The 26,026-nt window shown below is 36.9% G+C and overlaps 1 protein-coding gene across 1 annotated transcript in view; it reads left to right on the forward strand.

Annotated features, from left to right (window-relative positions):
- The window catches only part of SEC23A (SEC23 homolog A, COPII coat complex component), a 52,887-nt gene continuing 26,861 nt past the window's right edge, over positions 1-26,026 (forward strand). The window contains exons 1-13 of the mRNA XM_046652673.1: positions 1-153; positions 3,200-3,441; positions 4,891-4,948; positions 5,167-5,253; positions 6,066-6,302; positions 9,055-9,134; positions 9,894-10,038; positions 16,377-16,535; positions 17,851-17,966; positions 20,866-20,989; positions 22,511-22,591; positions 23,911-24,000; positions 25,174-25,280. Coding sequence (XP_046508629.1) covers positions 3,221-3,441; positions 4,891-4,948; positions 5,167-5,253; positions 6,066-6,302; positions 9,055-9,134; positions 9,894-10,038; positions 16,377-16,535; positions 17,851-17,966; positions 20,866-20,989; positions 22,511-22,591; positions 23,911-24,000; positions 25,174-25,280 — 1,505 coding nt within the window. The 5' untranslated portion in view covers positions 1-153; positions 3,200-3,220. The remainder of the gene's footprint in view (positions 154-3,199; positions 3,442-4,890; positions 4,949-5,166; positions 5,254-6,065; positions 6,303-9,054; positions 9,135-9,893; positions 10,039-16,376; positions 16,536-17,850; positions 17,967-20,865; positions 20,990-22,510; positions 22,592-23,910; positions 24,001-25,173; positions 25,281-26,026) is intronic.

The raw sequence follows: 26,026 nt of genomic DNA on the forward strand, positions 1-26,026 counted from the left end.
CTCCTTGACGTGGCGGGGCGGCACAGCCATGTTGGCGGGGCGGAGCTGCGCGGCGCGGGCTCACTGCGGTGCTACGGCTGCTCCCGCTCGCCGGGGAGGCCTGATTGTGCGGGGCGGAGGCAGCCTCGGTGCGGATCTCGTCCGGGCACTGTGGTGAGGACGACCTCGGGCCGCCTGCCCTCGGCTCCCGGGGGCCGCAGGCGCTCAGTGGGAAGCGGGGGAGGGGCGGCGGGCCAGGGTCTCGGGCGGTGCCAGCTCAGCCTTCCCGGTGCCCGGGCCGGCGGGGCGCGCCGGGGGCGGCGACTGGGCCCGGGGGCGCGGCCGCGAGCACTGAGCCTGTCACCCCCGCACCCACTGCCCCCTGCCTCGTTCTCGCGGGGCCTGGCGCCCGGCCCCTCACCCACCTCCCCTGGGTCGGGTGCGGGGGTCGGTGAAGGACGGCGGTTGGCACGTCGCCCGCACCCCCGCCCCGCCTCTGGGGCGACCTGCCTGCCCCGCCGGCCCCTCGTCGCCCTGTGCGTTTGGTTGGTTCCTTGCCTGATCTGAAGTGCCCTAGACTTTGAACCGCGGCGACGTCGTCACCCGTAGTTCGGCCTTGGGAGCTGAGGGGACAGGAGAAGAGTGCCCTCTAAAGGGAGCGCCTTGGGCCTTGACACCAGTAGGGTTCAGTTCTCGGAGCCGGCCGGTCTTACCTGCTGCCGTGTGGGTGGGAACGGAGGAGTCTTCGTAAATCTACCTGTAATCGATTGCTGGAGTGAGTGTTGACTTCACGTTTTCACGTGAACTTCAGCCTCCACCCCTCAAAGCCGTGGGTAACTAGCCAAATTAACGAGTTAAAAAATGTTTTAGATTTAAATATAAATGCATGTTAAGTATTCCTTCTCTCCCTTCTCTGGTAGTCTAACATCATTTTGGAAGTTCAACCATTTTTAATTGACTCGTAGAATTTTAGTTAGAAGGAGCCTTGTAGTTTTCTAGCCCCCACCCCTCATTTCACTGATGAGAAATTGAGGATCAGAGAGGTTAAGCTGTGTGTCCAAGATCATAACCTGGTGGTGGGGAGTAGTTGAAGACACTGCATTGAGGATGGTAGGCTTGAAGATTAGGAGAGGCACGTTTAATTGTCCGTTAACAAATACATCTGAGTGGAAGGAACTCAGATTTCCCTTGCAGTTTAGGATGTTTTTTGTTTAGGTATTTATAAAAGGGCTAAAATTGATATTAAAAAACTGTATCATAGATAAAGCCTTTTAAAATACTCTGGGCACATTTTCGATATGCTGGGTTAAAGTGACTGAAGTACTTTGCTTCTCATGACGTAGGAAATTATTTAACTAAAGTTAACTCCCGCTGAATATAAGTTGTGCTGAAAAGTGAGACGTTTCTTTAGAATAGTCTTTCTTGTTTTGTACTATTTTCTTTAAATGTAATGACTGGTATGTTAAGTCTGCATCCTAATGTAGTGTCTGAATCATTTTTATTTGGCTTTGTGCTTTTATGCAAACATGCTTAGGGGAGAGAGTGCTTATCAAATAATGCCATTTTGTAAAAAGCTAGCTTATAAGAGGACTTTATTTCAGATATGCCATTGTTGGATATGAGACCAAGCCTGGCAAATTTTGTACTAGAAGTAGTGATTTTAAGATTGAGCAATTCCTACTTTGGAAAGGTGGGGGAAGTCAGGCAGGTGTTGTGCATGGCCATGTAATCGGGCCAGTTAGGAAGAAACAGGTGGGACGCTTTTGAAATAAAATAGATGTGCGTTAGTGAGCAAATAAGATCTTAGAGCAGAGAGATTGAGAGGAAAAGGAGTGAGGAAGAGGAGGGGAATTGTGTGCGGGTATCACTTACATGATATTTAGTCGTCTTAATAAAAAGTCGGGGTGTGGAGTTACAGGTGTCCTTTTACCTGTTGTGGAAGCTTAAACCTGGCCATTGCCTGTGTGGAAATGTCTTCATGCTTAATGTCACAGCCTTTCTCTACTAGGTTCCCTGATTGAATTAAGCTCTTAGCTGCTTAAGATCCTTAGATTTGTTAAGCTTCACTTTATGTAATTTGTATTATCAAAGTCTATTTGAAAATTTTTCCAAAATTAAAATTATTATATCTAATATGCTTTTTTTCAAATAATACCTTACTTTCCCTCTTTTACATTTTAGAATCATTTCCTCATTCCCTCATCATTCTTAGCAACTTCAGCATCCATGTTGGATCTTTTGGTACCCTACCGTCATAATTCTTTAGTTCTTGATGTCCTTCATCTCTGCCACAAATCTTTTGGCCTGCCACATAGCACTTGAAACTCTTTATCCTCTCAGACCTTTGAATTTTGCATTTTTCTTCCCACTAACCACTGTTGCAGTTTGAGAGCAGGAAATAGAACTGTTGCTAGGTAGGAAAGCTGGCATCCTCTATAGGCAGAGAGTAACAAGATGGAGATGTCTCTTGAATGGAGCCCTAACCAGAGCAGCATCCTCCTCCCCCTGGTGGTAAATTTAAATGATGATATTGAAATTGTATATTTCAAATTAGAGTTTAAAATAATCTCGTAAATTGGAATGTTAAAAATATTCTGAATTAAGTTTCTGCAAAAGAGGTTAAATGATGCATAAGTCATTAGGAACTCCATTTATCAAGCGTTTTATTTATTGTGTCACAAATGTCCTCTATTTGCACAATAAAAAAATTACCTGTCTAAAACAGAAGTACCCAGTTTTAGAAAAATCTTTTCGTTGTGCACTGTTAAACATTCTCTTCTAGCAAGTTTAGTGGAAACTTGTCATTTTCTAGATTGAAAACCATATGAATTTTAGAATTTAATGTTTTTGATGATCTTTTTATTAGAATAATGTAACTTGCAAGGCTGATATGGAAAACATAGGATCTAGATTTCCATCCATTTTTGCCTTTCTTTCCTATATACTGTTAAATAAATAGGACACTTACTTGTTTTTTGCTGAAGTTTTTTGAAGAGTGAATAAAAAAGGATAAAATACCTCATACTGGGCCTAATGGGCATTGGGGTCTGTAGAATCATTATTTTGTTATAGGTGAGGTTATTTTGCTTGCTAATTTTTTTTCTGAGACAAATATTTTGGTCACAATTTCTAGTGGATTAATATTGCTGAAAGTGGGAAAAACAAGCTTATTTTGAATTTTCTTGAGAGAATTTGAAAATATCTTTTAAATTTGTTGCAGAAATAAGTGTCAAGCTCTACAATGACAACCTATTTGGAATTCATTCAACAAAATGAAGAACGAGATGGAGTCCGATTTAGTTGGAATGTTTGGCCGTCAAGTCGACTAGAAGCTACGAGAATGGTTGTTCCGGTAGCAGCCCTGTTTACCCCGCTGAAGGAGAGGCCTGATTTACCACCTATTCAGTATGAACCGGTTCTGTGTAGTAGGACCACTTGCCGGGCAGTTTTGAATCCTTTATGGTAATTAAAATATATGGAAAAAACTAAGATGGCAATATGATTAAAAATGTAGTTTTTCTTGCTCATTTATATAAAAATGTCTTTGTTTTTGTTTATGGTTATTTTTCCAAATTAGGATAGTCAAACCAAAGAGCTGTAAGATTTTAAGATCAGTCTAGATGTAGTGAGTCGATAAGAGACCAGATGTAAAATTGTCCCTTATAAACCGTTAGATCCTATTGGTGTTCTCTAGATACTGGTGCTGGCTGCATATCAACCCATATTGTGTCATTAGAAAAGTCATAACTGAGTGGCGTGGTGTTTGAAAATGTTGTGATTTTTTGTTGCATAAGCCAGACTCTCAAGAATCATCTTTTATTCCTCTTTCCATTCCCTCTCTCCCTATCCAGTCCATTAGCGTATCTGGTCGCTTCTACCTGCAGAGCATTACTGCCGTCTCTTACACTCAGTCTTCGCTGGTATACTGCACTTTGGGATGTCCTGTCTTTGTCCTGGACAGTTTCACTATCCTCCTAACTGGTCTCCCTCTTTCCATTCTTGTCTTTCATCAGACTGTTCTCCACCCAAAAGCTAGATTTATAAATGGATATCAGATTATTGAAATTCTCCAGTAGCTTCTTCTAATACTTGGCGTGAAGAATGTAAACCCCTCATCAAGACCTATGAAGCCCTGTATGAGTCAGCCTCTAATATTTCTGCCTTCATCTTGTATCTTCCATTTTCCTTATTCTCGCTACATTATACCTTACTCTCTTTCTGATCTTTGAATATACCAACTTATTCCTACCTTGGAACTTGTACAATAGCTGTATATTCTGCCTGGATTGCTCTGTCCCCAGATTTTCTTGTGACTGGTTCCTTTTCATTTAGGTTATATTTCAGTTGTTTATTTAAGAAGGCCTTCTTTTAAAGTAGCTCTTCCAAACACATTCTCACATTCTGCTTTGTTTTCTTTAATCTTTATTATCACTATGTAAAAGTATCTCCTGTGCTTATGCGTCTGCTTGTCTATTGTCTGTCTTTCTCTTCTAGAATATAAACTCCATGAGAGCAGGGACCTTTGCTGTCTTCTTTACTGATATGTCACCAGCATCTAGAATGATATCTGGTACATATTAAGCATTCAATGAATATGTTTTTGAATTGAATAAATGTTTTCTAGATCTGAGTATAGAAGTTACTGTCATTTGAAGAAAAAAATAGGATAATCTTAATTTTGTGGATATTTTCTATATATTAAAAGTTACAATATATTCATTTAGGTGAACTTGTGTATGTTAAAAGTATGGATTAGATATTGACAACGTCTCAAAATGCATGGCTTTTAAAGATCACTGTGACTATCAATTTGAATCTGTTCATGTTTTAGAAAGAAATTAGTTTTAATGAAATTAGGATCATTGCAAAAGTGAACTGAAACATGAGCTATTGTATCTTTTCTTAAAACAGTCAAGTGGATTATCGAGCAAAACTCTGGGCTTGCAACTTTTGTTATCAAAGGAATCAGGTAAGAAAACCCCTGTTGCAGATGTTAATGCTATAATACTGGTCTAAATATGCAGAAAAATGCATATTTAAAAAGAAAGATGAAATAGTTTTTTATGTGATGAAAATATCTATTTTTTAATAGTTAAATTATCAGGAAATAATTATTTTCAGTTTAAAATTTCATTACTCTTTCTGGCAAATAATTTGTTAAAAACTTTTGTTTTTTTCTATCTGTAGTTTCCGCCTACTTATGCTGGTATATCTGAAATGAATCAACCTGCTGAACTTTTACCTCAGTTTTCTAGCATTGAATATGTAGTTCTGGTAAGAACATAAGAGTAAATCTTTAAGAAAGTCTTAAATATCCAGTACTTTACTTTACATCAAAATAATAGTTGAATTGAAATGATTTAAAAGGCATTCTTGATTCTCACATTGAATTGATGGGGCATTTCAAAGGTGAGAACTGTCAAGGTCAATTGGAACAAGGTGATTTCTCTGTTGTAGTTATTTAATGGGTGGCAGACTGTGGGGTGGGGTGGTGGGTTTGCCATATGGAGTAGATCAGTAAACAGTAAAGTATCATTCTTGCTTTGTAGCTGGAAGGTCAGTTCACAGATACTTAGTCAGTTCTATGCTGGAGCCTGATGATATATCCCCGAGTCTAATTAATGAAATTATTCTTGCACTGGTCCCTGTTAGGAAAATCATTTTTCTTCCCTTTCTGAACAGCTTTACATAGTTATTTCTTTATTTAAGTGTGAAAGTAATAATATCCTTTATGAATGTTGTAGAGAAAGCAGAACCATAGTTGAGCCAGTCAGTTTGTTTTAAAAGAAATGAATACTTATTATAAGAAATGAAACCTCATGCAGTTAAATGAAATTGAAAGTGAATGTCTCCTCTATGTAACTATAAATAATGTTTTTAAACTTAATTTTTTACTTGATGGCATGTCTTGCATTTCTCTCTATGCATATATAACCTGTTTCACTTCTGAAATGGCTTTGTTAGGATTCCATTGTATGAATGTACTATAAATTGTTTAATTAGTCCTCTACTGATTATCCTTGTATGTTGTGCTGAAGTGTTAATACTTTTAAACAGTATTTTTTTCTTGCAACATTTTTTAAAAGCGTGGTCCTCAGATGCCCTTGATATTCCTCTATGTGGTTGATACTTGCATGGAAGATGAAGATTTACAGGCCCTGAAAGAATCTATGCAGATGTCATTAAGTCTTTTACCACCTACAGCTTTGGTTGGACTTATTACTTTTGGGAGAATGGTGCAGGTTCATGAGCTTGGATGTGAGGGCATTTCAAAGAGCTATGTCTTCAGAGGAACAAAAGATCTGTCTGCCAAACAACTGCAGGTAAACAAGAGTGGTGGTTTCAGTGCTGCTCTGTGAGCGTCACTCTAGATATGTCTGTAAATGCCTTCTGGATCTAAGTTTCTGAAAAACATTTTTATTATGAATGACTGATATAATTGTGTTGTAACAAAGGTTTTAAATTTAGTGTTGGTATCAGTTTGCTTTAATTTGCCTTAAATTGTTATCATACAGATTGAAGACCCGTCACTTTTAATGGTATCTTTAAAATTTAGAGTGAAACTGAAGGCATTTTACTAGAGGTTTGGAGGGCTTCTAGAAGAGTCAAGCTGAAGACTGAGAGACAACCACCAGAGAATGTTAGCGTCTGTTTCTGGACATCTCACTTAGGGGCTAAACGCTTACATCATATTTGGCAGAGAGAGAGTTTAAGGCTTCAGAGTTCTTAATATACGAACTATGAATATATATTTTTGTCATACACTAGGACAACATTTTTATCTTTGGGACAAGTTGAAGCTTTATCTTCCAAGCCAGGGAAGTTATGTGTAGCACACTGGGATCGTCTGGGGATGTTTTCCAAAATCTTTTTTCTGCCCAGAGATTTTGATAGGCCGTGAGAGGGGGCGTGAGTGGGTGCTTGTTTGGGGAGGTGGTTGGGACGGTAGCATTGTGCGGGTAAGTGTTTTGAAAAATTTTCTAAGTCACTCTGATATAACCCCCAGATGAGAACATCTCCCCAGAAGATGGTAGATAAGCCTGTCTTGAGGTCGACACACATGGAGTCAGACTTTGGAGGTGTCCAGATAGCCCAAAATGAAAAAGGAAAGGAGATCTTGAGGGTGCAATTTTACACTTATCTAATTTGAAGCTTGGTGGACGGAGACGGTCGTGCTACACTTCACCGATGTGGAAAATACTGGAGGAATTTGCAGTTTTGGATGGGGAGGATAATGAACAGTGAATAAGATTTGACAAAGTGGGGAAAATCAGAGTCTATGTTCTTTCGAAAGGTTTATTGTTGAAAGTAAGGAAGGCAACAGTGTGGGAGTTAGAGAGAGAGAGAGAACTGAGGTAAAGAGATTTTCCTTAGGAGGGACACTTGAATGTGTTACACAAAGAAGCGAGAGAGACCACAGTGAGTGAGTGAAAGCAGGCGTGAGCTGAGCACAGTCAGGTTCCAGAAGACGTGGGAAGGATTCCTTCAGGAGCACAGGGAGCAGGATACCGTAGAGAGGAGGATCCTCTGCCTCCATGAGATGGGAGAGGAAGTGGGCAACTTCTAATCTCTCTGTGCCTTAGCTTTTTCATCTGTAAAAGGGAGATAATAATAGTATTTACCTTACAGGGAGGTCAGGAGAATTAAATGGATTATGCCTTTAAGTATTTACATTATTAATGTTGTTTTTAAATTACAAGTTAAAGTGGTTTAATGTTCTGATTGTAGAAATACATGTTACCTAAATTATATAATACATATGTAACACATAAAACATTGGCCTTTTTGAAACAGGCAATGAATGCCTGCAGACTAAAGTTTTTTTCTCTATTAAAATGTTTTTATCTTCTTTCTCTACCCATCTGGTTGAAAAGAGCCTGGTCTTTGCTCTCCAAATACTCCTGTATTCAAATCTAAAACTCTCCTAGTTGTGTGATCTTGGGTTGATGTCTTTGCTTGTTTTCTCATCCTCTATGGAAAGGGATAAACAATACCTATTTTGCAAGGCTGTTAGTAGTACCAAATGAAATAACATAAGTGAGAACACTCAGTATAGTGTGAACTCTTACAGGACTTTGTTAGCAAAACCTGGATCAATATCTTGCTTTGCCACTTACTAGTTGCGTAAGGCAAGTCACCCAGCCTTTCAGAGGGTCAGTTTTTGTTTGTAAAGCAGGGATTAAGAAATCTACTTCATTTTTGTTTTGTGAGGAAATGGTTTAGCACAGAATCTGGCACATAGTAAGTCCTCAGTAATAAGGTGCTGTTCCTGCTAGCAGTATAGGACTACAGCAGGAGTAATTCAGTAGTGTTTTCTTTGCAAATCTTTAGGCTTTCTGATTTTCTGTTATATCCTTTTACTCTCTTACTTCATGACTAAGTATTTCTAGATGCAAGAAAACTTTAGTGAAATAAGATTATTTTATGTATCTAGAGAGGAATTGTGCACACATCCAAAATTCAAAACAAAACTGGCCGTTCGGTTAAGTGTTATGTCAGAAAACTAATAAGTATAGATACACAAGTTTGTGTACCTTATCATCCCTCTTACACGTTTCCATGTACTCTCCTGCATAACGCTTGTTAAAAATTGCAGTTTTACACTTATTTATCTAATGATTTGATTCACTCCTGTCTGTTTCACCAGATTTTAATTTCCGGAAGGTCAGGAACTGTATATTTTTTTCACTGCTAGATGCCTGGCACACAGTGGGTACTTGAGATATAGTTGCTTAAAGGGTTGAAGGAATACAAATTAAGACCTATAGATGTTTAAGGGCCACAGTCAACTTAATTTGACTGTTAATTGGAAGTAAAATATTTCTGAGCTAGTAGCCTTCCTCTTTGCTCACAGAGCATGTTGTGCTTTGCTTTCTTATGGGGATTCTTTCATTGTGTTGTTATTGTTTACCTGACAGTCTCCCCAACTGGACCCTTTGCTTTCTGGGGAAAGAGCCTTTGTGTTATTTGTTTTTGTGTTTCTGATACCTAGTACAGTGCCTGGCACGTGTTAAATAGTTGATGCATCTTTGTTGGAGTAAATAAATGGATATCACAGAAAGTCTCTCTTTACAGGAAATGCTGGGGCTCTCTAAAGTACCCGTTACTCAAGCAACACGTGGTCCTCAGGTACAGCAGCCACCTCCTTCCAATAGGTAATGATTAAATATGGCAAAGAGAATTTTACAATCCATGCAGCTATTTTAAGCATCCCGTACCCTTAAATATTTTTAGGACTGTAAATAGATTGCATTAGTATACTTTTTAAAGAGTTGAGGCAGAATCACGTCATTGGAATGGCTAGTTTCTTATCACTACAATGTAAGGAGTTACTTTAGTTTTGATATATTGCTAATTTTCTATTTATTTTTAAGTTCAGAAAAACTTAATTTTTGTGGTTGAGGGCAGCCAACAAAAATAGAGCCTCAAAAGCTTTTCATTTTGCCTTCTTAGCCTTAGAGGTAGCTTTTCCCCCTAAGCTTTCTAATCAGAGGTGGTATTACTAAAATTGAGTTGTTGTGTCTTCTCGTCATTATTTAAGTAACCTTAGAACTTTCTAGGTTGGCCGATGAAAGATGCAGTCCTGAAGTGCTGGTTGGTTTGAGTATTTCATTCGTAGCCGTTGTACTCAGTGTGGTTCCTGGACCTGTAGAGACAGCCACACCTGGGAACTTGCTTTGAAATGCGGATTCTTGGGCGCCACCCAGACCTACTGAAACAAAACTGTGGAGCTAGCAACCTGTGTGAAAATAAGCTCTCCCACTGATTCTGGTGTACACAAAAGTTTGAGAACCGTTGGTCTACCGTGTTTTCAAATTATTTTTCTCTCTTTTTAAGAAAGTGGACAGTTTGTTCCTTAAACCCTCACCCACAGAACATTTATAAATGGCTCTTTATTTTATTCTGTTTTGCAGATTCTTGCAGCCAGTACAGAAAATAGACATGAATCTCACAGATCTTCTGGGAGAACTGCAGCGAGACCCTTGGCCTGTCCCGCAGGGAAAAAGACCTTTGCGTTCCTCTGGGGTGGCACTTTCCATAGCTGTAGGGCTACTTGAGGTAGTAACTTACAGCTCTGTTTTGGAATGTAGATGTGTATGTGTGTATGGAATGATATGTACAAGATAATGTTGAGTGAAAAAATCAGGTCCTAGGAAGAAGTATATGATTTTATTTATTTAAAGTTTGATCTGCAGTATATCCTTTTGTGTACAGAGAAGATTCTGGAAGGATGTTCACCCAAATATTAACAGTGGTAGGCTGAGGGGACTTTTAAGCAGAATTTGAAAATTTTACACTACACATTATCTTAGCTTTATAATTAGAGAGTTTTTAAAAAATTTAAAATGCTACCAGATTTACAGAAGTTGCAAAGAACTTTTTTTTCCCTAAGCTATTTGAGATTAAGTTGCTGACATGATGCTCCTGACCCCTTCAGTACTTCAGTTGTATTTCCTATAAACCAGGATATTCTCCTATATAACCACAGCACGACTGTTAAAATCAGGATATTAACCCTGGTACGTTATTACCATGTAATTGTCGGACCTCATTCAAGTTTTGCTGATTATCCTGATAATTACTTTTACTAGAAGGATTTAGTTCAGAGGCAGGCATTTAGTCTGTGTCTGTTTAGTCTCCTCCCGTCTGGAGCACTTCCTCAACTTTTCCCTTCCTTTCATGACCTCAGCACTTTGGAAGATTCAGGCCAGTTGTTTTAGAGAATGTCTCTCGATTCAGGTTTGTCTTAATGTAGCCTCACAGTTAGATTCAGGTCTTGCATCATTGGCAGGAATGTCACAGAAGTAATGTTGTGTTCTTACATCCTGTCAAGTGGCACATGATTTTCATTTGCCCCGTTATTGATAATAATCACTTTGCTCACTCATTAAGGTTGTGTCTGCTAGGCTTTTCTCGGTCAATTATTCTTACTTCTCTTTCCTTTGTAATTAATAAACATCAGGAGGTGAGGATCTTTGGAACCATGCAAATATCCCATTCCTCATGAAACTTTGAATTTATTCAGTTATTAATATCACTGTGGACTCATGGTTTCCAATTTTATACAGTGAGTTATCTGTTACTATCATTATTCTTTTTAACTTTCTACTTTGACATAATTCCAAATATGTGGAAAAATTACAAGAATGGTTTGAAGAATTCCCTTATACCCTTCATTCCGAGTCCTCAAATGTTAACATTTTATTACGTTTGCTTTATCCTCTCTCTATATATGTATATTTATATACCATACACATAGAAATTTTAAAAATCCATTTGAAAGTCAGTTACAAATATGATGTCCCTTTACTTCTAAATACCTCAGTCTGCAATTCTTTTCTTTTCTTTTCTTTCTTTTTTTTTGGTGAGGAAGATTCATCCTGAGCTAACATCTGTGCCAGTCTTCCTCTATTTTGTATGTGGGTTGCTGCCATAGCATGGCTGCTGACCAGTGGTGTAGGTCCACGCCCAGGAACTAAACCTGGGCTGCCAAAGCGGAGTGTGCTGAACTTAACCACTAGGCCATGGGGCAGACCCCAGTGTGCATTTCTAATTACAGAAGTATTCTTTTATATGACTGCAGTTCAATTAAAATCAGGAAATTAAAATTGATATAATAGCATTTTCTAATCTGTAAACTCTGTTCAGATTTCACCAGTTACCCCAATAATACCCTTTATAGCAAAAGAAAATCCTGGAGCGTGCACTGCATTCTGTTGTCCTGTCTCTTTAGTGTCCTTTAGTTTGGAATAGTTCTTCAATTTTTCTTTGTGTTTCATGACATTGATATTTTTTAAGAGTATAGGCTAGTTATTTTGTAGGATGACTTTAAATTTGAGTTTATCTGATCTTTCCTCATGAGTGATTCAGGTTACGCACTTCTGGCAGGAATATGACAGAACTGGTTTGTGTTCTGCTTAGTTGTAGCATATCAGGAAGCCTGTGATACTGATTTGTTTTATGACTGCTGATGTTAGTTAGCTTTGATCGCTTGGTTAAGGTGGTTTCTGCCAGATTTCTTCACTGTAAAGTTACATTTTTCCTATTGTAATTCTAAGTATCTTTTGAGGAGATATCCTGTGTACTTGTCAAACTTTTATCCTCTAGTTGTAGCATCTGTTCATGATTCTTGCCTGATGAGTTATTATGATGGGTGCCAGATAGTGACTTTGTAATTCCATCATTCCTTCTGCGTTTATTAGTTGGCTTTCTACTTAAGGAACAGCTTTCCCTTCTCCCCCATTTATATATTTATATCAGTGTGGATTTTTTTTCTTTTTAAGATTGGCCCTGAGCTGACATCTGTTGCCAGTCTTTCTTTTTTTCCTCCCCAAAGCCCCAGTACATATTTGTATGTAGTTGTAGGTCATTCTAGTTCCTCTATGTGGGATGCCACCACAGCATGGCCTGATGAGCGGTGTGTAGGTCTGTGCCCAGGATCTGAACCAGCGAGCTCCGGGCTGCCGAACTGGAGTGTGCGAACTTAACCACTCGGCAACGGGGCTGGCCCCTCAGTGTGGGTTCTTTGATTCTTATTTTATGCAATGAGTTATACAGTAATGGTCGCTTAATGATGGGGATACATTCTGAGAAATGTGTTGTTAGGTGATCTTGTTGTGCAGACATAATAGAGTGTACTTACGTGAGCCTGGATGGTATAGCCTACTACACACCTAGGCTATATGCTACTAATCTTATGGGACCACCGTCGTATATGTGGTCTGTTGTTGACCGAAACATTATGCAGCACCTGACTGTATTCCTTTAGTATCATTATTTCGATACTCAGATTGTCCCATATTTTGCCAGTAGGAGCCCCTTCAAGCTGGCTTCTGGTTCCTTACTATATGTTGCTATCATTGTTTGACTGTTTCCTTGCTTTCTAGTACAATAAGATGTTCAAGGCTCATCTTATACATTCCCTGCTCTGGACCTGAAATCAGCCATTTAGAAGCCTTTGTTCCACCAAGCAGATCTAGATGCTTTGTGTGCTCGTTGTTACTAGAATGTCATTGCTTCTGGGTCCTAGTGGATCGAGCTAAGAGATAGATGTATGTGTGTATGTATGTGTGTATCAATGTATATTTACACACACCCATATAAGTATATGTGTGTGCATCCATACGTATTTATCTACACACTCGTATATACATCTGTGTATGTATGTCTCTATTAAATCCACAGAAGATTATATATATTAAAAATCAAGAGTTCTTTCAGATACGTCCAGTGCCAACTCAATAACACAGAGTTTATTCTATCCTTCCCACTTCCCTTATTTGTAACTCCCTCTCTGACCATGAGAAACTGGCTCCCATTCAACATATGTTTACTTCATTTGCTCAGTCCTAGAAGACATAAAGAATAGTTTTTGAATTTCTAGTTCATACCTCTGTGATAAAGAAACCTAGGAGTTAGAGCTCAGTATTTGTTTAATGTTCTGAAGATATATAGGACAAAATAGACTGTATTCAAAAGTGAACTGGGTTAGTTATCCACACCCTCCTCCCCCTTAATGTATTTGTTATTCATTTGCTGTACATTCTGTTCATTTCTTTTTAAAAAATCCCCTTCTTGTTTTGCGTGTACATGTGTATGTGCAGTGAAACATTAACATGATTCCAAATGTAAGTTGTACAGAAAGATACACTCAGAGCAGTGTCATTCCCACCTCGTCCCTTGGTTGTAGTAAATTTCTTAAGACTCAAGAGTACAGAATTACCTAAGCTGTTGAATATTAAACTGTTTTTCTATGGCCTTGATACTTGAAGGACAGCTTGGTTGGATATAAATAGCCTTGGTTCTTACTTTGTTTCCTGGAGTTTTTTGAAAGTGCTGTTCTGTTGTTTTTTCTTTGGTGTTTTTGAGAAGGCTGATGCCAGTCTAATCGTCTTGCTCCTGTAAATTATTTGATCATTTTGCTTAGAGGTCTTGAGGAATTTATCTTTATAATCTAATAGTATTAATAGGAAATGTCTTGTGGGTTCATTTTCTCTGGTGCCTAGTGATCCCCTCCTATATGTCTATTCAGGTTTTTATTTTCGTAAAGTTTTTTGGATTATAGTTTTAAGTATTAGTTTTGTTTCGTTGTTTTGCCCTAAGAACTCCAGTTTATGTATAAATTGGGTCTTTGCTTATTTTCCATTTCCACCATTTTATTGCTGACCCTTTTTACTTTTTAATTCCATTTTCGTTCTCTCGGCTGCTTCCTGGCTTTTCCTCAGTGCCCCTTATTAAGTTTTCATTTGGATCTGGCAGTTGGTCTACGCCGACTGCTGGCTTCCCTCTTCTTTCCTCCATGTGCTTCTCTCCAGACTGCCCTTGCTCTATGTGAAGGCTCGCGTGGGGGATAGCTCACTGGGATTTATGTTTGTTGTTTACTTACAAATAATTTGAAGTTTGGATGTTCTTTGTGTCTAGTTACGAAGGCGTGTGTTTGGTATACTTGTATTTGTTTTTGTTTTTCATTGATGTTTCAGCTTTACTTGACTGCTATTATCTTGGATACCCAGAATGAAGAGAGGATTTTTGTTTGTTTATTAAACTAGTTTAAGAAAGTTATAGAAGTAATAAGAACACCTCATGAGGGCATTCAAACAATATGCGGGGGTGTATAAAAAAGAGTAAAAGGCAGCCTTCCTTGTTCTCCCAGATTTGTTCCTCATATGATTTCTAAAATTATCAAAGTTTATATCATTAACATTCTTTCCTGAAGGTATAATGTAGCTTGAAAAGTGCACTCTGCATTTTTGCCCAGTAACTGCTTATAGAAATTGCAAATAAAAGCATTTCTATTATGATTATATAAATATTGTTAATTGTGGAACAAAGTAGAGTGGTTGTATACTCTATAAGAGCTGTGATTATTTGTCATTGCAGCTTTGCTGCTTGATGGAGGATCTTTTATGTAGCAAAGTCTTAGGATACATTAAAATTTTTTTTTAGATTCCCTTATTTTCTTTGGATTGTACTGAGTAGCTCTTTTGTTTCTTATACATTTTCTGAGTTCTTGCATATCTGAAAAGGTTTTTTCATTTTGTCCTCTCACTTCATTTGTACTTTGAGTGTCTGTAGCATTGTAGGTTCAAAAGAATCTTCCATAGGATCTTGAGCCATTCCTGTCTAGTATTCTAACACAGTATTTTGATGATAATTTGATGCAGTCTCAATCTTGTTCCTGCTTGGGAAACTCGTTTTTCCCACTAAACATTTTTAGAATGTTCTCTTTAATTTTAGAGTTCTGAAATTCCGTTAGACTGTGTGTGAGTCCGATTCTTTTTTCATTAATTATGTTTGGTTCTTAGTGGCCCTTCATTCTGAAGACTGTCATCAGCTTACTTTATTTTTTTTCTTCTTTATTCTAAACTCATGAGATTGATGCTAGACCTCTGTATTTCTTTATATCTCTGTTTTTTTCCTCATATTTTCCTTCTTTCCTCCCGTTTCTGGGAGATCTCCTCAACTTTATTTTCCATATCTCTAACTTAGTCTTCAGACATGCTTTTCAGCCCATCCCTTGAGATATTTTTATTTTTGCAGTGATTTTAATTTCAGAATCTCTTAAGAGTTGTCTTGTTTGTTGTGATCATATCTCTTGTGTCATATATTCTGTTGTGCGTCTCCATTTCTATGCTGAGAACCTCCTCTGGGCAGATTGCTTGCTTTCCTGCTTTTCTCACGAGCTGCTGGTGGCACAGTCTGTCGTCATTAGCTGCTGTTTGTGGACCTGACTGTACTTCTTTGGTCCATTGCTGTTTTTTGTGTTTTTCAACTCTAAATGTAGAGCTTCTAAGGTATTCCCTTGGGAAGATCTGGTTTACCCTTGGAATCTGGGGTATATTTTTTTTGATTCTTTGGTCAGTCCAATCTAATCTGTTGTTTGGATTTCTTAAAATTTCTGGTCAACTGATAGCGCTCTTTCTTATTTTTTATTTCTTTATTAAACAGTACCTTTTCTCTCATTTCACTGGCATCTTGGAAGGAAGGGGAGGTAGCTTGGAGTGCTCAATCCATCAACTTGAATTAGAAATATACATCTTGCTTATGTTTTAAACATAGAAAATAAAAATAAAACAACAACAACGAAACAGAAGAACATGCCCTCTTTTCTTCCTCTTTCTGTACTGCTCCCTGTCTAGGGCTGGTTAAGCAGGAAGAACATCCTTGCTTATAGATTATTTTAAAATTAAGAAGGCACTGTTATTTAGAATAGGATTTCAAAAGAAAGGTATTCAAACACGTGTTTTAAAATTTCACTTTAAACAGTTGATTATTTTATTCCCTGGAAAATGTGTGTTTTCCTGTTTTCTAGAAATTGTATATCAGAATTCATTATCAGAAGTGTCTGTCCATATGTTTTCCTTTAACCTCTTTTGATGGATTCCTTTCTCCGTTAGTGTACTTTTCCCAACACTGGTGCTCGCATCATGATGTTCATTGGCGGTCCAGCCACTCAGGGGCCTGGAATGGTGGTCGGAGATGAATTGAAGACGCCTATCAGATCATGGCACGACATTGAAAAGGACAACGCCAAATATGTTAAAAAGGGAACTAAGGTAATTTTGGTTTTGTCTTTTTGCCTTATTAGAAAAATTCATTTATGGAAGAGGAGGAATATAAATATTTTATGATAAGAAATCTGATATTGTGAAGTCTGATACTGTTACTGCTATTTAGAATTGGAGAAATAGTCTCTTTTTTTTCCTTAATGATTTGTTAACAATTTCTCTGGTTTTAAATATTTAAAAACTTAGTAGTAATATTTAAAAACTTAAACACCAGTACGTATCTCTTTAAAGATCACTCCTGAAAGAAACTTTGTGTGCTTTTTATAATATTCATGTTAAGAATGTCTTTCCCATCAGAAAAAATTTCTTGTATTTTCCAGTGTTTCATTTCCAAGAGGCTGTCCTTTAGGTGTGTGTATTGTTCGTAGCTTCGGTAGTCCATCACTTTCTTGAGCATTGTTTTCTGTTCGTGTAATTTCACTTACTTGGGTTTGTGCTAGTACATTTTCACTAATATTGATTCTTGACCCTTTCTCTTGGTTCTGCTTGTTAATGTCCCTATTCGTTTTTTTCTTTTGCAGTTCTCTAGAGTTCCCAATTTTAGTTTACTTGTGCACTATTATCTCATTTCTTTTTGGTAGTCATTATTTATTATATTTTTAAAAGTAATTAATAACAGTTTTTTTTTCACTATTAGTGAGTGTTTTTTTCTTGCCACCTAATTTTCCTTTTGAGCTTAAAATTTTTCTTAGAGGTTTGAAAAATGTTTTGGATTTATCTTACTGCTTTTGGTATTGTCTCTGTATTTTTTTTTCCCCTGAGGAAGATTAGCCACGAGCTAACTTCTATGCCAATCTTCCTCCACTTTATATGTGGGTTGCCACACAGCATAGCTGACGAGTGGTGTAGGTCCGCACCCAGGATCCAGATCTGCGAACCTGGGCCACTGAAGTGGATTGTGCCAAACTTAGCCACTGTGCCACGGGGCTGGCCCCTTGTCTCTGTGTTGACGTTTTTGTTACGTGGGTGTGGATTTTGCCAGGAAAAGAGTTCTGTGTTGTTCTTCTACCATGTTTTTGTACACAGAGCAAGATGTTGGTCTACCTCTCTTCAAGTTTAGCTTAATTTAGGAGTTCATCTAGAAAGAATGGCTTTTAAAGAAAATGTGAAAGTGTTAGACTTATACAAGTTAATGTATCATTTTATGAGACATAGAAAATTCAATTAGAACAAATCACATTTAAATTATGATTGTTCTTTTTAGTGTTTCTTAGATCATTTTGATTTATTAATGGGAAAAAAGATTTATAGGGTGGTTAAGTTTGTACATTAATTTGATTTGATTTAAAAAAATCTTTCATAGCATTTTGAAGCATTGGCTAATCGAGCTGCCACAACTGGTCATGTTATTGATATCTATGCATGTGCATTAGATCAGACTGGTCTCCTGGAGATGAAATGCTGTCCCAACCTTACTGGGTATGTATTTAAATTTTTGTGCTTTTTGCAATTATAAGCTGATTATGATAGTTTACAAATATAAACCAGTAATGACAGTTCAGGAAAATAAACCAGTCATCACCTACTGCTTCAGGGTAATAGCTGTTAACAGTTTTTGATACTCCCTTCAGTAAAGCTCACTTTAGGTTTTTTTCTAAAATGTGGTTATAAAGGCACACATTCTGTTTGAAAATCTCCTCTTGATATCCTGCAGTCGTTGATTTATTTTAGCAGCTTTTTTGAGATATAATTCGCATACCAGAAAATTTACCTGTTTAAAGTGTACAATTTAATGGTTTTTGGGGTATATTCACAGGTTAAGTAACTATCACTATAGTTTTAATTGTAGGACATTTACATCACCCCAGAAAGAAACTCCACATACCCATTAGCAGTCACTCCCCGCTTCTCCTTCCTTCCCTTTCGCAGCCTAGACAACCACTAATCTACTTTCTGTCCTGTAGGTTTGCCTATTCTTGATCTTAACGGGAAACCATTTCGTCTCTCACCATTAAGTATGATATTAGCTGTGGGTTTTTGTAGATGCCTTTATCAGGTTGAAGAAGTTCTTACCTATTCCTAGTTTGTTTAGTTCTTTTGTTCACGAAAAGGTGTTGGATTTTCTTAGATACTTTTTCTACATCTATTGAGATGATCAAATGATTTTTGTCCTTTATTCTATTAATATAGGATGTATTACATTGATTTTTGTATGTTAAACCAACCTTGCATTCCTGGGATGAATGTTACTTGTGAACAATCCTTTTTATATATTGCTGGATTTGATTTGCTAGTGTTTTGTTGACGATTTTTGCATGTGTCTTCATAAGGAATCTTGATCTGTAGTTTTTTATCTCTTTGATGTCTTTGCTGTTGGTGTCAGGGTTATACTGACCTCATAGAATGAGTTGGAAAGTGTTTCTTCCTCTTCCATTGGCAGTCATTATTTTTGGAATAATTTCGTTAGGCTTAAAAAACTCAGTGTCAGCTCATTTCTCAGGTTTGTTTATTTATTTAGTTCACTCATCTAATATTGATGAGTGCCTAGTGTGTTTTGAACTGTCCAAGGTACTGGAGATATAGCAGTGGACCAAAACATACAAATCTGCCCTAGTGGAGCTAATCTTCTAGTGCAGGACTGTTGAGTGTAATTTTCTATTGGACATATTCTCTCTGTTGTCCCATTGAAATGTGGCAAGTGTGACTGAGGAACTGAAATTTTAATGTTATATAATTTATTTTAATTGATTTATATGTAAATTTAAATAGCCACATGTTGGATACACAGTTCTGGTGAGAGGAGATGAGATAAGTAAAGTAGGTAGTATATCAGATGGTGATAAATGTTAGTGAGAAAATTAAGTCAGGAAAGAGGATAGGGGTTTGTAGTTCTAAATAGGATGAGATGGGAAGGCCTCATCGAAGGTGACATTTTAGCAAAGACTTAAGGAAGTAAGAGAGTGAGCTATGTGCATATATGAAGGAAGAGTGTTCCAAGAAGAGGGAACAGCCAGTGCAAAGTTGAGAACATACGTGGGGTGTTTGATAAATGGTAAGGAGGTCAAAGTAGCTGCGGTGGAGGAAGTGAGGGGGACTTTGTGAGGGTCTTTTGCCTCTTGGAAGGACTTTGGATTTTACTTTGAGCTGCAAAGTCATCGGAGAGTGTTCAGCGGAAAAGTGATGTGATCTGATTTAGTGTTTTTAATTTTAATGTCTGTAGCAGTATATTACTCCATTATGTGGATGTACCATATTTTATTCAACTAGTCTCTAATATGTGGTCATTTGGATTGTTTCCAATCTTCTATTATTACAAATAATGCTTCAGTGAATAGCCTGGTTGCGTATATTTTGCTTTTTGCTTTTGTTTTGCCAGAATATCTTCGGGTTACATTCGTAACAGTGAGGTGGCTGGCTTAAGAGAAAATACGTGTGTCATTTTGATAGATGTTGTCAAGTCCCCCTGCATTGGAGTTGCACCATTTTGCATTCCCATCAGGAATGAATGAGAGTACCTGTTTTTCCACAGCCTCACCAACAGAATATGTTGTCAATCTGTGATTTTTGCTGATCTATTAGAGAAGAAATGATATCTCAGAATATTTTTTATTTGACAGATGTTTTTCGAAACTTTAAAAAAATTAAAATAGTATATGCTTACTGCAAAAAAGCAAACAGTACATAAGTGCATAAAGTGAAAATGCTCCCTCAGTATCCCTGTACTCTCCTTTACTGGGTGGAACACTGGTGAGTTTGATGTGACACCCAGAGACAATACAGTCACTCACTGCATAATGACATTTTAGTCATCAATGGACTACATATATGACGGTGGTCCTCTAAGATTAGTACCAAATAGCTTATGTGTGTAGGAGGCTATACCGTCTAGGTTTGTGTAAATACACTTTACGATGCTCGCACAGTGACAAAAGCTGTCTAATGACACGTTTCTCGGAACATATGCCTGTCATTAAGCAACACATGACTGTATATGCATATATACACATACCACATATATGTATTTGCTTTTAAGAATGAGAATATATCTTCACCAGTGTGGAGAACTGGGTGGCTGGGGCAGGAGAGACATGTTTGTTACCGTGTACCTTTTGTACCTTTTGAATTTTTGATGTGGGATGTAAATTACGGAGGACAAGTGCAAGTGTTAGGGACACTCAGCTACCCTCAGGATTGAGATTATTTGTGGGTGAGGATATTCTCATGTATTTGAGTTTTTAAAATTAGTGGTTATACAGCACATTTTAGGAAATACCTTTAAAATGTGTTGGTAGTATTGAGAGGTAATTTACTTTTTTGGTTTTAACACGTGGGCCCAGTAGTTGTGTCACAGACGTTGTGTTTTGTTCTTTGCATGCAGAGGATATATGGTAATGGGCGACTCTTTCAACACTTCCTTATTCAAGCAAACTTTTCAGAGAGTCTTCACCAAAGATATGCATGGACAGTTTAAGATGGGCTTTGGTGGTACGTTGGAAATAAAGGTAAGGACCAAGATGTGTGGTGTGTTATCAAGAGAGAAATTTGTAGGCTTGACATAGTTTTAAAATATCATTAATCAAATTCAATATATGCTTTAAAAATAGTGGTTATTTTGTATTGAAACCCAGAGTTAGCGATTTTCTTCACCAGGAAAATGTTATTGTAAATGTACAGTGAAATTTTACTTGAGCATTCCTGGATAATTGTTAGAAGATATTAGATAGCTAAAATTTCCTTTAACTCTTCATTTTTTCTTTATGTAGTGTTTAACTTTTTAAGTCTGTTTTCTCTTCTTTAGTGCTAAATTTGCTTATATTAGTGCTATGTTTTTATAATCGCAGGAAATGGTATCTAACCTAATAGAAACCTGTTGTAGTCCATTTAGATAATCATTAGTTGTTATATGGTTGGTAGGTTGTTGATATTATTTAATTCTATCATTCATTTCAAATTTGGATTTAAAAAACTCAAAGGTTTAGTGTTAGTTACAGATATATTACAAGCACATTGATTTTGAATTTTCACTAAATATTCCTTGTTAATCTATTGAATGCTTCCTATATAGCATGACGCTGGGAATTGTAGAGATCTCAAGGGATATCTAGGGCACAAGTCTTCTTAAAAGGAAATTTAGTCTCCAAAGAAAGACAGGATTAACACATGATAGAATGAAATAACAGTAGAAAAAGTACTGTAAGGTTTAGAGAAGAAAAATGAATGTATGCAGGACACAATTTATCTTAGAAGATAAATGGTTTTGTAGTGATTTCTGTTGGTTTTGGAAAGATGGCAGAATTTAGGTTGGTTGAGGAGAGTGCGCTTTAGTCAGGGGCCCAGTGTGAGGAGAGACCCAGAGGTGCTGCCAGCAAGGTATGTTTGGGAAAACTGCCCAGCGAGAGTGGATGATTTGTATGGGAATCTAAGGGAAATAGTTGTAATTATGTGGGTTGGTTATAGTTTGGAGATGCATGTGTAGGCAGGAGAAACCATTGTAGGTTAATGAAGAACAGCGTTTTGGGGAAAATTTGTCTGACAGTAGTATTCAGGATTTGTCAGGAAAAAGAAGCTCAGGTAAGAATCTGAGTTAGGCTTTCTGATTTTTTTTAGATAGAAGGTAACGATAGCTTAAATTTTGGTGTCAGTGGAAATTGGAAAGGAACCAATCTTGGTAACAGATTTTCTATGGGAGGAAAAATAAAAGATGGTGTCTAAGGTTTCAGATTAGGACATGTGAATTTTGAGTATGATCTAATTTTGAATTGAGGGTGAGGTTCTCAAATGGAGACCTCCTATGAGTGGGTGGTAATAGAGGATTAGGATTAAAGTTAGGTAAGGGCTAGATTTTAAATTTGGGAATTATCAATATGGAAGTGCCCACTGATTGATTATTTTTAACATTAGTATATTTTCATTGACTTTCAAATTTTAAATATGGAAGAATATTTTTATTCTTCTGTACTTATAGTTGAGTGTTTGAGCTTGTCTTTGAACACACCAATGTATATTGTGTTCTTATTTTGCAGACCTCAAGGGAAATAAAGATTTCAGGAGCTATTGGACCCTGTGTCTCTCTCAATTCTAAAGGACCCTGTGTGTCTGAAAATGTAAGTCACCTTTATTCTAAAAAGAAAATACAGTTAATTCTCAGGGCAGAACCAACAGAGGCCTGAGGTGGCAGCCCATGGCATTCCTCTCAACGTTGTTGTGCGGGCTGTTTTTCAGTGGAGTGTGGTTCAGCTTCCATCCGTATAGCTCTGTCTGTGCTTGCTCTTTCCTCATACCCCTTTTCCCATCCACCCCTAAGTTAAAACTTTTGTATTGTCACCAGTCTACTATTTTTTAAGCCTAAGTTATTCCTTGACCCAGTGTGCTTAAAAAAAGCAGCTATGATTTGGAAATTTGGAGACTTCTGAAAGTCAGAATTAATTCTGAAATTTATTTTTTGTTAGTGGAATTTCCAACGAAGTATCCACATTAGCCAGAGTTAAGTTTCACTTCCTTCCTTTTTCATTATCCCATCTAGTGGACGTATAATACGGTTTAAAATGGTAGAATCATGTAGCTGTAGAGAGGATGGGACAAATAACACAAAGTGGGTAATTATCTTCAAAATGACAGAGTTTAAAGGTTAATTTTAAGCAGTTTGCATGGTAAAGATTTGTATCTAAGAAATTTTCTTGGTAATCAGAGTGCTTAAATTATGCACTTCTGATCCAGAGGACCTGTCTTCATATGTGTGTATACTGTGTGTTAAATCAGTGTCTCTTTACACAGGTCAAATAGTTGGACAGGAGGGTAGTGTTGGTTTTAATTACTTCATTATATGGCGTATACTTTTTTTTTGTCCTGCTCTTTCTCCCCAAATCCCCCCAGTACATAGTTGCATATTTTAGTTGTGGGTCCTGGTAGTTGTGGCATGTGGGATGCCACCTCAGTGTGACCTGATGAGCGGTGCCATGTCCACACCCAGGATTCGAACTGGTGAAACTCTGGGCTGCTGAAGCAGAGCGCGTGAACCCAACCACTCGGCCACAGGGCCGGCCCCTGGTGTATACTTTTAAACTCTACAATATGAAGAACTTGTATCAATTGTTTTGTAATTTACTTAGCAAGAATTCAAATTATTTTATAATTTTATTGTATAAAAATTGCTTAATTTTATTTTAATAATAATTATATGTTAATATAATAATATAATTAATATAATAAAAATAATAATATAATTAATATAATAAATAATAATTTTGTGATTTATTTATATGATCTTAAAAAATCTTAAGCTTTTAACATTCATTGGATTAGTTAGAAACCTGAAATGGATTTTTCCTCACTGGAGTTTTTTTCCACTTTTCCCCCTTAATATATATTATAGTAATAAATTGTATTCTCTAGCTTTCACACATACTATGTTTTATTTTTACAGGAGATAGGAACAGGTGGCACTTGTCAATGGAAGATATGTGGACTCAGTCCCACTACAACTTTGGCTATATATTTTGAGGTTGTCAATCAGGTATGACTTTTTATATTTGAATATTGAAATATATATTTGAAGAAGTACTTAATTTATGTTATGAATATTTAGTATTTTTTTCCAATAGTAAATACGACCCAAAGCTTATTCTCTTTTGGAGTGTTTGTTAGTCATTTTCTGTTTCTCAAGGCTAAATTCCTTGGTGAGAGGATATATTGTAAAAGAGATGTCAGGGAAACCTGCAAATGCCGAACCTTGGGCAACCCAATTTTACTCTCAGTTTTCTCTTTTTTTAAAATATAAAATTGAAGCGTAAATAAAATCTTAAATTCTGTTTTGGCTCTGCATTTTTGTTATTAGGTGTTTTGCTGCTCCTAGTTGTCACAAGATATATAATGATACATGAGTCTACCTACAAGGAAGTATAATATGTCAAAATCCATAGAAAAAGATAGGAAGGTAAAGATTCCAATGTTTGGAAAGATGTCAGTTTCTGCTACAGAAGGAAGATATGTTAAAGAATGATATATAAATTACTGACTTACATGGCAATGTATATTAGGCAAAAAATAAATGACAGTTTTAATAGCCTTCATAAGACAGATGTAGGGATTTTTTTTTTTAACCTTTAATTTTGTGATAAAGATGGTGGCTCTTATTGACCAAAAAAAACAGAGCAAAAATGTCTGTTGTCAAAGGGCATGAAGAAAGTTTCTCTGTGACCGCTTGCTATTTCTTTCTAAGGATCCTCATTTCATACTACTATTGATCTCTTCTCATGAATAGTCTTCTTTTGACTGTCTATTCATCATGTGATTATCCTCCTAAAAGTTTTATTTTTGTCTTACATACCTGGGGAGGAGGATTTAGCTCAAATTCTCTTTATCCAATTATGGTTAGGCAAAATTATCTCACTTAGGCCTTTCCTTATCTGTTAATTTCTTAACACTTTTTTCATTTTGTTCTTTCATGCCCCGCTAAATTATATATTACTTGAAATTGATTTCCTAGCTGGACTCCTCTTATTTTTACTGCTCTCCCAAATCCACTTCTCTTTTATGTGGCAAATCACAACTGTTTTGTATGCCCTAGAATCAAGCATCTTCTAATCAATTTTAGAATGAATTTTATTATTGCTAACATATCCAGTCAGTGACTACATGAAAACAATGTGATAGGTTTTGCTTAGTTTTTACTCTTATTTTCACACAGCATAATGCTCCAATTCCTCAAGGAGGGCGTGGCGCAATCCAGTTTGTGACTCAGTATCAGCATTCAAGTGGGCAGAGACGTATCCGCGTGACCACCATCGCTAGGAAGTAAGTCGTATTTATTAGAGATTTAATTTGCGTGTCAAAACTCTTCTGGGTCGTGCTCCGAGACTGGGTTCCTATTTTGAGTGACATTCATGACTAGAAAATGAATGTGTGACTAGTAGCGTTTTATTTCTAACACAGCTTAATTGCTAAAATAGTCATTATTAAAAATGCTAAAGCAATTAAACACAACTGTTTCTAAAACACATTCTTTAAATTATTCTTTTATTTACCTTATTCCCCTGAGAAGAGGAGAAAAACTAATAAACATTATCTTGGAGTAGGCAATAATAATGTTTATGTGATCCATTATATATACATATATAATAATAATACAGCACAATAATTAATAGCATTACTTTTCAATTGATAAAATTCTTAGCTACTTTTATCATTATATGTTTTTTCAAGTGTTATTAGTCATTTAATTCATTTATCAAACCTTTATTCAGGGTCTGCTTTGTGGACTAGGTACTTTAGGGGGAGGATGTGGACTGCAAAAGACTTGAGTATACTTGGTCTGCTGTATGGTGATGTGGGATAGACCAGTCCTCAGACTGTCTGCTGAAGGCCACTTGTCTCCCCCTTCCCCCAATCCTTTGGAGACAAATATTTTTACTAAATATAATAAAAATGAATTTCCAGGAAAATGAAATTTTAAAAAACCATTCAAAATACAAGTTCCTATTTTTATTATTAGATTCAACAGACATAAAATTATTTTGTTAAATTGCTCAGAAGTTTCTGAA

This window comes from Equus quagga, chromosome 2 (assembly GCF_021613505.1).
Source record: "Equus quagga isolate Etosha38 chromosome 2, UCLA_HA_Equagga_1.0, whole genome shotgun sequence".
Taxonomy (NCBI): Eukaryota; Metazoa; Chordata; class Mammalia; order Perissodactyla; family Equidae; genus Equus; species Equus quagga.